The sequence below is a fragment of the Nannospalax galili genome, unplaced genomic scaffold (genome assembly GCF_000622305.1).
Source record: "Nannospalax galili isolate Female #2095 unplaced genomic scaffold, S.galili_v1.0 scaffold25, whole genome shotgun sequence".
Taxonomy (NCBI): Eukaryota; Metazoa; Chordata; class Mammalia; order Rodentia; family Spalacidae; genus Nannospalax; species Nannospalax galili.
Genome location: NW_008355642.1, coordinates 4,996,228 through 5,013,656, shown reverse-complemented (window position 1 = coordinate 5,013,656; position 17,429 = coordinate 4,996,228). Strand labels below are relative to the sequence as shown.

General features: G+C 36.2%; 1 protein-coding gene across 2 annotated transcripts in view; it reads right to left on the bottom strand.

Moving 5' to 3' along the window:
• The window catches only part of Rbm41 (RNA binding motif protein 41), a 67,811-nt gene that overhangs the window by 16,764 nt on the left and 33,618 nt on the right, over positions 1-17,429 (bottom strand). For both annotated transcript variants that reach the window (XM_008852980.3, XM_029556034.1), the window contains one exon: positions 5,052-5,455. In XM_008852980.3, coding sequence (XP_008851202.1) covers positions 5,052-5,455 — 404 coding nt within the window. The remainder of the gene's footprint in view (positions 1-5,051; positions 5,456-17,429) is intronic.

Below are 17,429 nucleotides of genomic sequence, written 5' to 3'. Positions count from 1 at the left end.
ATTGACTTATCTAATTCTCGTCTCTGGTCTCTAGAAGGGAATCTTATTGGTAATAAATTCCCTACATATTTGTTTATCTGAGAAATTTTTTATTATTTTCCCTTTTCTTTGAATGGATCAGTTTTCTGGATAGGCTTCTATGTAGTTGTTGTTTTTGTTTTCCTCTCTCAAATAAGTATTTCATTCTACTATCTTCCTGCTTGTGTTGCCTTATGAGAAGTCTGACAAAATTCTTTTTCTTCCTACATATTCTTCTTTTCTTGTCTTGTTTTTCTGTACTCTGAACACGTTATGCTCAGGTGTAGTTTTTTGGTATGTATCCTACTTAATGTTGTCCAAGCATCCTGGAAGTATGACTGGTAGCCTGCTATTATTTTCAGAAAATTCTCAGACATTAGTAGTTCAAATACCTCTCTTCTTTTTTCTGTTATCCTTTTGCTGTTCCAGTAAGGTATGTGTATAAGGTATATATATATGCTGTTCATTTGGAAATTGTTCCATATTTCATATTTTGCTTCATTTTGCCCCCAACATTCTTGTCCAAGTACTTCATCTGGGATGTCTCTATTGCTATACTGCAACCTTACTGATTCTTTCCTTGATCATTTCCAACTCATTGATGGGTCTATCAAATGTGTTCATTTTTGTTATAGAGTTTTTGATTTCTAGCATCCTCTTTTGAGTCTTAGTTTCTATCTTTCTATTTATATTAGCCATCTGGTTTTGTAGCCTATGTACCTTTAATAACAGATGCCTCAGTAGGCTTATCATAATTGTTTTAAATTCTGTATCTGTTAATTTCCAAATCTATGTCATATACGAGTTTGGTTCTCAGGCTTGTTTTGTTTCTTCAAAAGTATTTCTTTTTGTATGTATGACGATATTAGTTTTTGTTTTCAGAAAGCCAGGCATCAATTATTAAGTAATAAGAACTGAGGAAAACAGGCCACAAGTTTGACGTTGTATTAAACTTACAAGGAGTTGGACTATATGGAAGTAAAAGTCATGAACATGTATGTGTAGGGGAGCAAGGGATACCACCTAAGGTTTCTGTCCTCAGGAGTTTGTCACTTTCACACTAGTCTATATTCTACTTCCATCAGTTGGTCATTTGAGTGTTCCTAGTAGTTCATGGCTCCTATGAGCAGATCTGATATGTGATTTTCTGTAACTGCTCACCTTTCTAGATTTCAGGGCTATAGTTTGTCCTCTGATTTCAATTTTGTAATGGGTACAGGAACTGTCATTTATTTTCAGTTGTTCAGATATTTTTGCTTTCTTACTATCAGAAGTGAGTGATGGCTTCTAAACACTTGACAGGATGGAGCTGAAACCGGATTAGCTTTAACAAGCTTTATTAAATTCAAAACTATCTGTGAGTTCTATCCATGTTGACAGTTCTATTTTGTTTCTTCTATTGTATAGTGTACTAGTTTATGAACATGCTATGCTTCCTCCATACTCTTGCTAATAAGCATATACATGGTTCACAAACAATGCTAAACAAATACGCTTGTGAGATCTAATATGCATATTCAAAAATTTTTCTAGCATGGATGCCTGCATACAAATGAGACTACTCAGGTATACTGTATAAGCATCTTCAGTCTTACTAGTTACTGCCATGATGGGTTTTCTTTGGTGTGTATAAACAATATGATTCATATTAACTACCTGCTATTTATTTATTTATTTATTTATTTATTTATTTATTTATTTATCTTTAAAAGACAGGGTCTCCTGTAGTCGATTATTTTTATTTCATGTGCATGAGTCTTTTGTCTGCCTGTCTGTAATTGTACCAGTGCATGTGCATACAATGCCTTGGAGGTTAGAAGAGGGCAGAATATCCCCTGGAACTCAAATTAAAGATGGTTTTTAGTAACCATGTGGGAACTGAACACAGGTCCTCTGCAAGAGCAGCCAATGCCCTTAACCTACAAGTCATCTCTCTAACACCTGTCACGATATTCTTAAAAGTGGATGTTCTCAAGAGTATTTAGAATTAAAAGTCTCAAAAAATAATAAAAATATTATATTCTTAAAGGACAAAAAATAATTCTTATTCTATATGTTCATCAATACTTGACATTGTTAGGTTTTTAAATGTATGCCAATATCCTGGATAATAAATGATAGATACTATTGTAGCTTTATTTGGCATTTCTTAATTACTAGTGAAGACTCTCAATTTTAATGGCTATCCATGCATTTGTCTGCTGTCTCTTTTGCGCAGTTTTATGAGGTTGTTTGTGTTTTTCGTAATGACTTATAGAGAAGGATTTCCTTCATATATCTCAGAAAATGATTCAGGAAAGTATAAGCCATCAAGAAGATTGATATTTGATACAATTAAAATAAAATACTAATGCTTAACAAAAGACCTCATAATTACTGTTCTAAAGATAAGCCACTCTCTGGGAGAAGATATTTACTAGTTAAACAGCAGGGATTTATGTCAGTAATTGAAAAATAATCCCTATAAATAAATAAGTATAGAAAACAAATTAAATGATGGGCAGTGAACAGAAAAGCTAACTCACAAAGGATAGAAGAAGGACTAATAAATGTAAACTTTATGTATAACTTCACTGCAAATAAAGAATATGCAAGCTTAAGAAAATTAATTACCTTTCCAAACTATTAGTCTAGCATAATTAAATGCCTAGTATTATAAAGTCTTGGCAAGGGCAGGAGGAGAACCTCTGAAATACTGCTAACTGGAAGTGGAAGGTATGCATATCCTGTATCTCAGTAAATGTATTCCTAGGTATGCAACTACACTAACAGTTCTTAAAATGTCACTCTTAAACAGCATCAACATTTCCTGGGAACTTGTTGCAAATGCAAATTTCTGTACCCTATTCCAGACATACTAAGTCAAAAATTGTACAGGTGAAGCCCAGCAATCTATGTTCAGGTGATTTTCATTATACTAATACATGAGAAATGTCACAAAAGACTATATACTTCTCAATATTTTGATTGAGATCTACAGGAAGAGCTGCATTACACATTGAAACCCACATACATTTCTCCTTCACCCTCCTAGAGGCACATGCATGCACAGAAAGAAATAAAAAGCTTTAAGAAGGCAATTAATTGTATAACATACAATTATATGGAATACATTTTCATTTATAACTCCATTCTATTCTTCTATTCATTTACTTACAACTCTGCTGGTGTGCCCTCAGAATTATAACTCATGTTTAAAAATTATTGTCCAGGAGGAACTCTTACAAATGCTCAGTAAGAGATCTATACAAGCAAGGCCTGGTGATTCAAGCCTATAACCCCAATTATTTGAGAGGCTGAGGCAGGAGGATTACAAGTTCAAGGCATACCTGAATTACATAGTGAACTCAAGGCTAGCCTAGGCAACTTAGCAAAATCCTATCTCAAAACAAAAAGTGAAAATGAAGGCTGAGGACATAGCTTAAGGGAAGAGTGTTTGCCAAGCATTCACAAGGCTTTAGGTTCAATCTCCAGTACTGGAAAAAAGATATGTATAACAGTGTTTGTTACAGTTATCTGCAGTGGTAAAATAATGGAAAGCACGAATCTTCTAGAAAATGGATAAATGAATTATGGCACATTTCTATAATGGGATATTGAATAGTTCCTTGCATCATTAAAAATAAAATTTAAAAACATTGTTGACTGAGTAAAAAACTAGCAAAAGAAAAACATGTAGATGATAACAACTACAGAGTTTATGAATATAGATACACCTGGGCTTAAAATGGGGTTGTCTTGATAAGCCCTTTGTAAGTTGACAGTATCGTAAGTTGAAACTGCACCTAAACTATGGAACATTGTAGCTCAATCTCCCAGTACTCTGGAGTGTTAGTGCTTTCCCCTCATGATTACATAGCTGAATGGAGCTATAGATTTTTGTGTGTGTTCACAATCACAAGAAAGTACCGTAGTACCACACTACGCATCACTGGCTTGACAAAATACCAAATTTAAAATTCAGTGTACAGTTTCCTCTAAGTGCATATTGCTTTCACACAGTCATTAAGTAAATAAAAAGTACATTGAGCTATTGTAAGGTAGGGAGAGTTGTATATACGTATGTAGTAAAGACATAAAAATATGCGTGAGGATGGAACTAGCAAATTCAGAATAGTGGTTCCATCTGGAAAGGAGAAAGAATGAGACTGATGAATACATGGAATTCTTCAGGTATATTCATAATGCTTTACTATTTTTATAATTAAGCAAATATGGAAATCATTAAGACTTGGTAAATATGGCTAGCTAAGTATACAGGTATTCCTTAATTTATTCATGGGATATTTATTATTCTTTGGTGTGCCAGTAATAGTTCACAACAAAAAAGCAAATAAAAATTAAGCTACCTTTAATAGCGGTAACATACTGGAATCAATCAAAGTGCTTTAGTATTCTTCTATCCATTCAAAAAAATCAGGGCATTCAGAAAACTGGTTTTCCGGTTTTGTTTCATAATGCTTTGGGGCTTTGTGCTCTCTTTTGGTAACATGGTAATTAAGAGTTTTCACTTCCAGATGCAACATACAGCGTGGATAGGCAATGATTTGATCAATAAAATACAAATTATATACAACTGCACTTGGTTCTGGTTTGTCAGTTTCTCAAAGCTCAGAGGAACTGTGTTTTCGCTTTGCTGCTTTGCTAACAGCAATGGAACTCACATGCTGTATGAAAGTCAGGTGCAGTGTTCTGAAGGTACAACTCACAACGTAACTAAAAGCTAACTCTGTGTAAAGCCAGGTGGTTAATTATTAGGATTCAGAGCTTCTAATGGGTATGAGCTAGTCTCAGCAAGATTTCTTTAAAATTCCGAGGGGTCTTTAGGACCGAAGAAAGGCACAAAGAACATTTTAGGAAATAGGTTACTTACATAGAATAGAGAAAATTCATGGTTAAAGTTAAGGACAAACAGAATCATTGTACCTATGACATAATCTTTGTCACAATCAAAGCTAATTTTAAAATGCACTTTAGGTAGAGGTAAATAAAAGTGAAAACAATCCATGTTGTTTTCTTGATCTGGCCTATACCTTGTTTGGTTCCCCTGGATTATATGAAGAAAACATAGGAATTTTTCGGATCTCCTCCTCTGACAAACGATTTCTCTGGATCTCATCTTCTGGGACAAATTCTACTGGTTGTGTCAGCTTCTGAGGCCCAGTCCAACACTGCTCAGGTGAAAAATCAGTAACTTTTGCCACATGGAGACTGGGGCCTTTACCCTGTGCTGCCTGTTTTCCCTTGTCCTGGAGTAGTGATGGGTTCTCAATTGTGCCACTATCACCCACTGACGTAGTTGAGACCAGTGAGTGGGAAGCAAAGGGTTCACCTCTCATAAGTTGGAACTCTTCAAGACGTTTTTTCATTATCATCTCATGGTAAAAACTTTCCAGGTTGTTCATGGGATCACCTTTGTTCTTCTTTGGGGATTCATCTGGATCAAGACAAAGAGATAGGGAAGTTCTACAAAGCCTACTGGTACAACTTTTGACAAAGTAATAAAACTTAAAATCTGGATCTCAGATACAGAAACTCTTTTAGGAAAGGTCTTTACAAGACATGGCAAATACAACTCATGCCCAGCTCCACCCTATGCATCTTTAGCCGCCATCGGATCCAGAAGAGTGCTCTGTAAATATGCCCCCAAGAAGGAATACCCCGAACCTACTATCTTTTGTGGCCTACTTGATGTTTCTTTGTCTATTTTAATCTGTATCCTTTTAAATTTTTTATTTCATTTATTATTATTTGTGTGTGTGTGTGTGTGTGTGTGTGTCTGTGTGCGTGTGTGTGTATGTTAAGACAGTGTATCTCAAGCAAGGTCAGTGCATGGCAAATCAAATGAGGCAAACCCAGAAATCACAAGAGCATGCAAGTATACATACCTCTAACTCACAAGCACATTTGAAATGTATAAGCAGTATGGCATTTTCACACTCATCAACTTAATAATCCTTATGTATCAGTTAATATCAAAAGTTCATATTTGAATTATCTTGATTATTTCTAAGATTTTTTTATACTTGGTTGTTTAATCAAGATCTAAATAAGTTTTGGGATGTTACAGCATTTACATATTTTATTTGAAAACAGTGCCCCTTCTGTTCCATCCCAAGCTTCTTTTCTCAAACCCTACCCATTGATAATAGACAACCATTATTTGTTCTGTGAACAAATGAATTTAATAGAGTATTTTTTGATGATAACTTATTCCTATTTCCCTCCATTTCTTAGCAGTTAAACAGTCTAATACAGTAGTCACCAGCCACATGTGTTTAATTTTTAAATATCAATTTCTGAGTCAAATTTGGCATTTCAAATGCCCAACATACAAAAATTACTCTTGGATACTATATTATCCAGAAGAGATAAAGACCATTTATCCCATTCTAGAAAGTTGCATTAAACATTGTTGCTGTAAAGGTTTGATTAGATCCATGTTCAATATTTTAGGCAAGAATCTTTCATATATAAATGTGTACTTCTTAATGTACCATGTTATGAGGCACATAACATTCAGTGCTCTCATCTTTAGTGACGCTGAAATTAATTAGATCTATGTGGTGTTTGTGACATCTCTCAATAATTATGTATTCACATTCACCCTGTAAGTAATGTGCCTTAATATCCAGTGATGATTACTGCTAAGATTTATTAATTTCTTAACTTATACTTGAGAGTTACAAAATGGGGCTTCCAGAACTCTATGAGTTCTTTTGTATTTTTATCTGGAATCTATTATGAACAGATTATCATCAACTCCTTAGTTTTCCCTGAAGACAGTTCATATAAGAAAAACAGAGTAAATGTTTGATTATTTCCCATCTTTAGAAACATCTAATGGTGATCAATGGTTATTTTTAGTATAGTTATGAAATCATGTATTTTATACATTGTGAGAGTTTCATTTGAAGAGTCATTATCTTTGATGGTGTTCAAATTATTCCACTTAGGATGATCCCAGCACCCACATGGCAGCTAACAACTATCTGTGACTCCAGTTCCAGGGGATCCGACACTTTCCTCTGACCTCCACAGGCATTGCACAACACGGTGCATTTATACATGTGCAGACAATACACTCACACATATAAAATAAAAATAATAAATAAAAAAAATCAGCTCTGATATGGCTTCTGGATTTCCTGATTTCCTGATTTCTTGGCACAGGAAGCTATCCCAACTTATCTTGCACATTTTCTAAGTCAAACCTAGAGTGTTTCTTCCAAGGCTCCTGGTTCCTGTTAGTGAGAAGTACTTAGAAAGCACTGTTGTTCCGAGTGTTCATTGTTTCCAGGCCTTTATAGTAGACAAAGCTAGGATAGTTTATGAGAAAAACAGATCTTAAGTTCATTTTAACAGTTCTAACTCAAATTTATCATGACAGGGTTTTTTACTTAAACTCTTTGATTGTAGACTCTTATCTTCTTTAATGCATTTTATTTTGGCAATGCTGGAGATCAAATTCAGGGTCCCTTGCCTCCTGGCCAAGTGCTCTATTATTGGTCTATATTTTCAGTTCTTCACATTCTAATAATATTAGCAAAGTAGTTTATTAGCCTTTCCTTACAATATCCTTATATATCTGTAAAATTTCAAAAGCAATACTAATATAACTATGATTAATAAGACTATTGAACATAGTCTTATATTTTTTTGCACTTACTTGGTCCTCAGAGCATACGTCATTAGCAATACATATGTATTACTTTAAAAAGCACTGCAAGTAATTATTTTCTCTGTGTGGCTATGTTATCAAGTATATTTGTCATTTAGTTTATTTGCTTCAGGTTGTTTTTGAATTTTGTGGATTTATTCTCCCTTGGTTTTTTGTGATGCTGGGGATTGAACCCAGGGATTAGTGCATCCTAAGAAAGCACTCGACTGTGAGCTATATCCTCCAGCCTTTTTTTCTTTCTGGTTAAAATTTTTATTAAATTTTTAATTATGCAAAACATGTATATAGCTCTAAAGTGAAAACTGTTATACAGTACCTTTAGAGAAGTATCATTTCATCTGTGCTCCCTTCATCCCATTCCTTTCCTCCCCCATAAATATTTTTAAGTTTGGCCTATGATTCTAGTTTTTCCTTTCTTTTCACAATATAAGTAAATAGGCACACACACACACATATGTAAAATTCATTAGTTATATCCCATCTCCTATGCAAAGATAAATTACTATAAACATTGTTCTTTAACTTGCTTGTTTTGGTATTTAATACTATATCCTATACACAATTCTATATTAATAAGTAAAACTTCTTTTTCCCTCTTACAGTTACATATTCATTGTACATATGTATAATAAGTATTCAGATGCTTTCTTCCTGATAAACATTGGTCTTATATTCAGTTTTATGCTGTTTTGAAAAATGCCTCCCCCAAATCACCTTGTATATATTGGATTTGGTATTTTTCAAAATTAGTTTTGAAATAGATTCTAAGAAATGAAATTGCTAAGATGAAGAGGAAATAGATATGTGATTTTCCTATATAAATTCCACCCTGTAGGAGTTGTGCTATTCTATGTTGCTACCAGCAATGCATAGGAACATTTATCTCTTAAGATACAGAAAGTGTAATCATTAAAGAAACAATTGGTTGATTCAGCTGAACTAAAATAAGAAATTTCTATTCATCAAAGATGTCATAAAGTGGGCAGGCCCCATCGCTCAGTGGGTAAAGGCACTTGCCACAAAGCCTGGGGACCTGAGTTCAACCACCAGGGCCCACAAGGTGGAAGGAAACAGCTGACTCCCTGCAAGTGTCTTCTGACCTTTACATGCATGCCATGGCACAATGCCCCCCCAATAAATAAATAAATGTAAAAATTCCATAAAGAGATAGAGAAATCATAGAATTACATATTTATTACACAACTATTAGAGAACTCAAGTCTTGAATATATGGAATCCTATACATATCTATAAGAAAAAGATAGACAACCAAGAGGAATATGAGCACAAGACTGATGAATTTTCCATAAGAGGAAATATACATAACTAATAAATACAGGAAAAAGTGATCAATCACATTAGAATTTAAGGAAATGCAAGTCAGACAAGGAATGAGATACATAGAGAAATCGTATATTGATAATGTCAATGCCGTGTCAGCGAGGCTGCAGAACTGGAACTGTACGAATACACCAAACTATACACTCAAAAATCCCTATTCAATGAGCACTTGTGAGCCAGGCACCACTGTGGTTTCTTGAGATATATCAATAGGAACTGTTAAGAAAGAGGGTGATAAGATAATTCAGTGATTCCTCCCTAGAAAACAACATATTGAGGCTGGGCATGGTAACACATGTCGTTAATCCTAGCACTCAAGAGGCAGAGGCTTGAGTAGCGAGTTCCAGGTCAGCTGGGGCTACAGGGAAACTCTGCTGAAAACAAAAATCAAAAGAACAACCAAACAAACAAAAACCCCACCACCATCAACAAAAAAATCATCATATTGAGCAGCCATGAAAAGATGCAATGAACAAGGCAATAAATTACTTCTCCCCCAACTCTAAGCAGATCAGCCTGGAGAGAGACTCCTCCTTCTTGGAGGAGGAATGAGAATCATGTCAAAGCCTTAGACTTGAAACCTAGTAACAGGCCTGCCACAGTGAAATTCAGTGTGGGGCACCATGACTTCTATTTCCAGGCCAATACCAGTAGGCTGAGTCACGGGAACTGCATTAGGCCCTGAGGCAGGGAATGCTCCCCCCAATCCTTCCTCTAAGCTTAGGAGGCATAGTAGACAGCAGGACTTGATTCACCTACTGGGAGGCAGGGCATGAAAGCTGCACAGGGCTTCATCTTAGAGTCGAATGCCAAGTCTACCATGGTGAGAGCCAGCACTGGGTAGAAACTGAAAACCCTAAGCACAGTGCAGAGCTCACAGACAGATCCTCTGTAGATGTATTTTCACATTACATGGTGACCTGTGCACCTGTGAGAGAGGCCCAAGTTTCCACTGTTTCAGTTCCTTGCAATGGAACTGGGGTACTCTCACAGCTATCACTAGGCCAATGATCACAGATGAGGGTGCTACAATTCCCCAGGCACCAAGAAAAGATCTGCACATCTGTGTGACAGACCCGTGTTTTGACATGTATCATCGAAGCATGGACCCCACTGTGCCTGTCTGTGAAGGCCCTTGCAGCAGTGAGACTCAGGTCTGGGCTGGCTTATCATCACCCCACAAGGTCAAGGGTCTACCTTCATAAACATTATTCCAACCTCAGGGAACATAGGATGGTGCAAAGTGGTAAGCATGACTTTCCCATGTAACTTAGTGATAGGAAGGTGAACTATCATACCACACAGATCCTAACAAGCTTATCTTTAGGTCTGTCTGATGTTTCTTTGGAAAATGTTATTAAGTGGCAAATCACTAAATCCCCTATCAAGAAAATAAAAGAAAAAAATGATTAAAATGACTTAATGAAGAAGCAGCATTATTCACAGAAATGAAAATTTATTATATAGGAATATTATAAATAACTTCAATTTAACAAGGAAGAAGTTTACATGAATTGACAAACTCACAGATATAAATTACCAAAGCAGAGTCAAGAAAGAGAATGACTTACTAAACTCACAACAAGAAGATGATTTAGTAGCCAGCCAGCAACCCCCAAAGAAACACCCCAGTTCAGCTGGGGATTCACTGGTGAATTATATCAAATATTTAAAGAAACAATACTGATCTTGTAGAAAAAAACTTTCTGAAAATAGAGAGAATATTTTCCAATTCATTCTATTAGTACTACAGCAACATCAAAACTAAACAAAGATATCAGAATAAAATCATAGAAAAATGTCCCTCATGAACATACATGTAAAAACGCTTAATATGAGAACAGATTTAACAGTTGAAGAAATGTAAGGGCTCATGAACCAAAGAACGGTAGTAACTTCTAGAAGCTGAACAAAGCTCACCTACTCTTCAGAAAGAATACAATCATCTCAACAGCATCATCATGATCATCATTATTATTATTATTATTATTATTATTCGGTCTTTTTGAGACAGTTTCCTTGTAACCTCAGCTGGCCTGGAATTCACTATGTAGACCAGGCTCTCCTTGAACTCACAGAGTTCCACCTGCCTCTGCCTCCTGAGAGCTGGGATTAAAAGCATGTGCCAACACGCCAAGCTCAACATCTTTATTTTAGGAGATGGGTATTACTTGAGGCCATCAAATGTATGGCAAATTTACCCATACGAAAGTAACACACTGCAAAAGAACAAGTATAGAATAGCTAGAACTGGGGCTGGAGAGATGGCTCAGCAGTAAACAGCACCTGCTGTTCTTGCAGAAGACCCAGGCTCAAATCCCAGTACAAACATGGTGGCTAACAACAGTTCATAACTTCAGTTCCAGGGGATCTGATGCCCTCTTCTGTTCTCCATGGGCACTTCATGACATGGGTACACTTACACACATGCAAGCATAACACTCATACACATACAATAAAAATAAATAAATAAATAGAAAACCTAGAGCTAAGATTAATGTGTTAAAAACTGATGTTTTCCCCTTAAGATTGAGAATAAGGGGGCTGAAGAGATGACTCAGTTATTAAGAGTGCTTCCCGTTCTTCCAGAGGACCCAAGCTTAGTTCTCAGCACCCACACTGGGTGGCTCGCAACTGCCTATAACTCCAGTTACACACACACACGCACGCACACACACACACACACACACACACACACACACACACAAATGTTTTATTAAAAACACTGCCTTCTGGACATGACAGGACCATTGCACTCATGAACTCATGGCAGCTGTGGTTGCCTGCAGAAGATGTGCACAAGATCAAGTAGTTATTCTGGCATGGAGGAGAGGAGCTCACAGTCCCCCCCCACACACACACTGCTAGCTGAGGAGCTATGGTAGCTGATGGCTTCTGGAGGAGGAAAAGTCCGTTTTCTTTAAGGGTGTGGCTCCTGGTAGTTTGACCACGTGCCAGTAGATGGCCCCACATCCATAAGTATATGGGCAGCACACACTAGACTAAGTGGGGTATTGCATTTTAAAAAGACAAAGTTGGGAAGTGTGGGAGGTGAGGGGTCGATTTGGGAGGAACTAGGGGGAGGAGTAGGGAGCTAAAATGATCAAAATGCACTGTATGAGATTCTCAAAGAGTTAATAAAAATACTATATTTAAAAAAGATTGGGACTAAGGCAAAGGTATTAGATCACACTACATCCATTCAACAATGCACTGAAGGTTCTGGGGAGTATAAAAAGGCAAACAGCAATAAACAAATTTTCCAGAATGGAAAAGAAGCAAAACTGTGTAAATTCATAGGAAACATGATTTTCTGTGTAGAAAATCCCAAGGTATCCATAACAAAGTCAATAGAGCTAATAAAAGATCAATAAAACATTTAATTAGATTATATTAGAACTAATACAAGATCAATACAAAAACCAACATATTACTATACATTTGCAGGCAGGAATCGGAAGATGAAATAAAACAATTTTATTCATAAGAGTGTTAAAATGAATAAAACCCTTGGAAATAAATTTAATAAAATAAATGTAAGTTTGATACACTAAAGCCTATAAAAAAGCTGAGATAAACTGTAGAAGATACGAATAAAGGAAGAGACATTCTTTGCTCATGGATTAGAAGAAATCGTTATTAAAATGACAATTTTTTTCTAAATAAAATTACAGACTCAATTCAATCCCTATGAAACTCTGGCATGGTTTTTTTTTGGGGGGGTACAAAAATCAACAAGCACTTCAAAAATTTACATGGAAATATAAAAGACCTAAGATAGAAGAAATAAAGTAGGAACAGTTGCACTCTCAATTGTCCAACTCACTATAAAGAAACACTAGAGGTTTAAAGCATAAAGATAGACATATGGATCAAAGGACAAAATTACAAATAAATGAACTCATATTTATAGTCAATTGAATTTTCACAAAGGTATCAAGAAAATTCAATGGGAACATAATAGTCTTTGCAAGATACAAGGCTGAAACAACTGGAAGACACTGTATAAAAATAAGGACTTAGGGGTTGGAGAGATGGCTCAGTAGTTAAGAGCACTTGCTATTTTTTCAGAGGATCTGGGCCCAGTTCTCAGCACCCACACAGTAGCTCACAACCCTCTGTAACTCCAGTTCCAGGTGAGCCATCACTCTTTTCTGTTCCCCATGGACACTGCATATGTGGGGTGCACTTACATGCATGCAGGAAAAATACTCATATGCATAAAAAACTAAAATATTTTTAAAAATAAGGACTTAGATTGTACCTTACAAACTCAAATTTCCATGCACAGTAGCTCTAAATGTTAAGAATTAAGGCAGCTGGGACTGGAGGGATTACTCAGTAGTTAAGAGCAGTGGCTGCTTCTGCAGAAGACACAAGTTTGGTTCTCAGTACCCACACAGAGGCTAACTCCAGTTTCAGAGGATCCAATATCCAACACCCTCTTCTGGCTTCCACGGGCATTGCACGATATGGGTGCCCTTTGATACATGCAGGCAAAACACTCATACACATAAAATGAAAATAAATAATTTGAAAACAAATTTAAATCAAAGAATTAAGTCAGTAGATATTCTAGAAGATATAGAACACTATTTTTCTGATCTTGATTTCAGGAAAATTTTCTTAGATATGACACTAAAAACTTAAATTATAAGAGAATAAATTTATAAATTGAATTTCATTAACATAAAATTATTTGTACTTCAAAAGACACTATTTAAGAAGATAAAAAGAGGGGGCCAGCATCTTTATTGGGTAAGTTCAGCCACACCCACTGTGCCTTGACTCCCCCAGCTGCCCCACCCCATCTCTCCTCCTACCGTGGGCACAAGCCCATTTCTTCTCTTGGCACCCCAGACCTCTGGACTGACCTCTTGGCCCAGACTCCCCACTGCATCCTTATCCTTCGCACTCAGACAACCCAATTTCTTGGTATATTCCCGGAGAGCCCTAGGGACCTGTTCCCTAGTCCCCTCGCCTTTGCATGCCTCAGACAGGCCCTAGTCCCACGTCAGCCCAGCCACCAAATTCCTGAGGCCAGCATTTTTCCTGGAGGGATCCAATCTTATGAGAAAGCCTGAGAGCATCTCATCCTCATCCAACTTGGGCCTCTGTGGGAACTCCTGAGCAGCAGGATGAAAGCAATTTGGCCCCTCCAATATAAAATAAAAAGAGAGAATCTGAAGCCTAGAACATCCAGCTTTTCATGTTCAACAAGTAAACCACAAAGGCCCAAGAAGTTTACAAAAAGAAGTAGACCTAAACTCAACAAAGGAAGGCTTGAACCTCACACAAGAATCAGAAACTACAAAAGAAATCCGTGTGTCAAAGTCACAGCAAAAACATAATAACATGAAAAACTCAAATAATATATCCTCACCAAGTACCAACAGTCCTCTAGAGGAGTACAATGAGAACCCCCGAGAGATAACACAGGACATGGAATTCAAAAGAACAATTATAAACATGATAAAATAATTCAATGAATTTAAAGAACACAAAAAGAACTCAAAAAACTGAAAGAAGATAGGGATAAAATTCTGAATGAATTCAGACAAGAGTTAGAAATATTGAAGAATATTCAGGCTGAAATGAAGAAGGAAGTGAAATACTCAATAAGCCAATTAGAAATGACAGGAAAAAGCTTCACCAACTAGATGAATGAAATGGAAAACAGAATATCAAGACTGTAAGATAAAGTGGATGAATTAGACCACTCAAGCAAAGATTATGAAAAATTTAAGAAAACACAAGAATGGAATATTCAGGAATTGTGTGACACCATAAAAAGACCAAATTTATGAATCATAGGCATACAGGAAGGAGAAGGATCTCAAGATAATGGTATGGACCAGATTTTCAACAGGACTGTAGAAGAAAATTTCCCAAAATTAAAGAAAGACATGCCCATATAAATACAAGAAACACATAGAACACAAAATAGACAACACAACAAAACCTCTGGGACATGTTGAAAGCAGTCCTTAGAGAGAATCTTATAGCTCTAAGTGCCTACATCAAAAAATCAGAAAGAACACAATTAAATGACTTAACATTCTAACTCAAAACACTTGAAAAACAACAAGAAATGAAACCCAAACCCAGCAGACAAGAAGAAATAACAAAAATCAGAGCAGAAATTATGGAAATAGAAACAAAGAAAACAATACAAAGATTCAATGAATCCAAGACCTGGTTCTTTGAAAAGATAAACAAGATTGACAGACCCATAGCCCAGTTAACCAAAAGAAAGAAAGAGCACCTCCAAATCAACAAAATCAGAGATGACAGGGGAAACATCACAACAGACACCAAAAAGATCCAGAATATTAGAAGAGAATACTTTAAAAACCTACACAATACTAAATTTGAAAACCTAAAAGAAATCGACAGGTATCTAAAAGCATGAGAACCACCAAAACTAAACCAAGATGAGATCAACAGCTTAAACAGAACCAAAATACATAAGGTAATTGAAATAGCAATACAAAACTCCGGACTAAAAAAAGCCCAGGATCATATGGATTTACAACAGAATTCTACCAGACATTTAAAGATGTATATCCAATACTACTCAAATTATTCAAAAAGACAGAAATGGAGGGAGAACTTCCAAATTGCTTCTATGAAGCCAGCATCACTCTAATAACAAAACCGGATGGAACTACAACCAAAAAAGGAAACTATAGACCCATATCTTTAATGAATATAGATGCAAAAATTCTCAACAAAATACTTGCAAACTGCATACACACATCAAAAAGATCATTCGCCATGATCAAGAAAGCTTTATTCCAGAGATGCAGGAATATACTTTCAATATATGTAAGTCAATAACTGTTATAAATCATATAAACGGAATCAAAGATAAGAACCACATGGTCATCTCAATAGATGCAGAGAAGGCCTTCGAGAAAATTCAACATGCACTTACGTTCAAAGTCCTAGAGGGAATTGGACTGGAGGGAACATACCTCAACATAATTTAAGCCACATACAACAAACCCACAGTCAACATCATCCTAAATGGAGAAAAACTGGAAGCATTCACATAAAAATCAGGAACCAGACAAGGCTGTCCACTGCCTCCACTCCTCTTTAACATAGTGCTTGAAATTCTTTCAAGAGCAATAAGAGAAGGAAATTAAAGGAGTAATAACTGGAAAAGAAATCAAATTATCCCTTTTTGAAGATGACATGATATTATATCTAAGAGATACCAAAAACTCCATGAGAAAACTTCAAGAAATGATTAACACTTTCAGTAAAGTGGCAGGTTACAAAATTATGCTACAAAAGTCTTTAGACTTTCAGTATACCAACAGCAAGCAATCAGAGAAAGAGCACATGGAAACACTCCCTTTCACAATAGCTGCAAAAAATAAAATCATTAAAGGAAGAGATTAAGGAAGACATCAGAAGATGGAAGGATCTCCCATGCTCATGGATTGGAAGAATTAATATTGTGAAAATGACCATCCTATCAAAAGCCATTTATAGATTCGATGCAATGCCAATAAAAATTCCCATGACATTCTTCACAGAATTGGAAAAAAAGAAACCCTAAGATTCATATGGAAGCACAAAAGACCTTGGTTAGCCAAAGCAACCCTGAGCACTAAGAGCAATGTTGGGGGATCACTATGCCAGATTTTAAGCGGTATTACAGAGCTATAGTCATAAAAAAGCATGGTGTTGGCACAAAAATAGACCCGTAGATCAATGAACAAAACTAAAGACCCAAGTATGAGTACATGCAATTTCAGCCACCTGATATTTGACAAAGGGGCCAAGAACATTCACTGGGGAAAAGACAGTCTGTTCAGTAAATGGTCCTGGCAAACCTAGATTGCCACCTGTAGAAGAATGAAACTAAACCCCTATCTTTCACCTTGCACAAAAGCCAACTCCAAATGGATCAAAGACCTCAATGTGAAGCCTGAAACTCTGAAACTCTTAGAAGAAAACATTGACAATAACCTTCAAGATATACATGTAGGCAAGGATTTTCTAAACCGGACACCAATTGCTCAGGAAACAAGGTCAAGAATCAACAAATGGGACCTCATTAAACTAAAAAGCTTTTGTACATCAAAAGAAAAAACCAAGGAAGTGAAGAGAAAATGCACAGACTGGGAGAAAATCTTCGCCAGCAAAACATCTGAAAGAGTTTTAACATCTAGAATATATAATGAACTCAAAAAAGAAAGAATCAAGAAAGGAAGTAACCCATTAAAAGATGGGCTAAGGATCTGGAGACTTCTCAAAAGACGAAATCCAGACAGCTAAGAAGCATCTTAAAAGGTGTTCAGTTAAAGGTCTGTTCCTCAGGGGTCACATGGGCTTGGGAGGAGCCCCTGGCTCCTTTCTTTTACCAGTTCTGCCT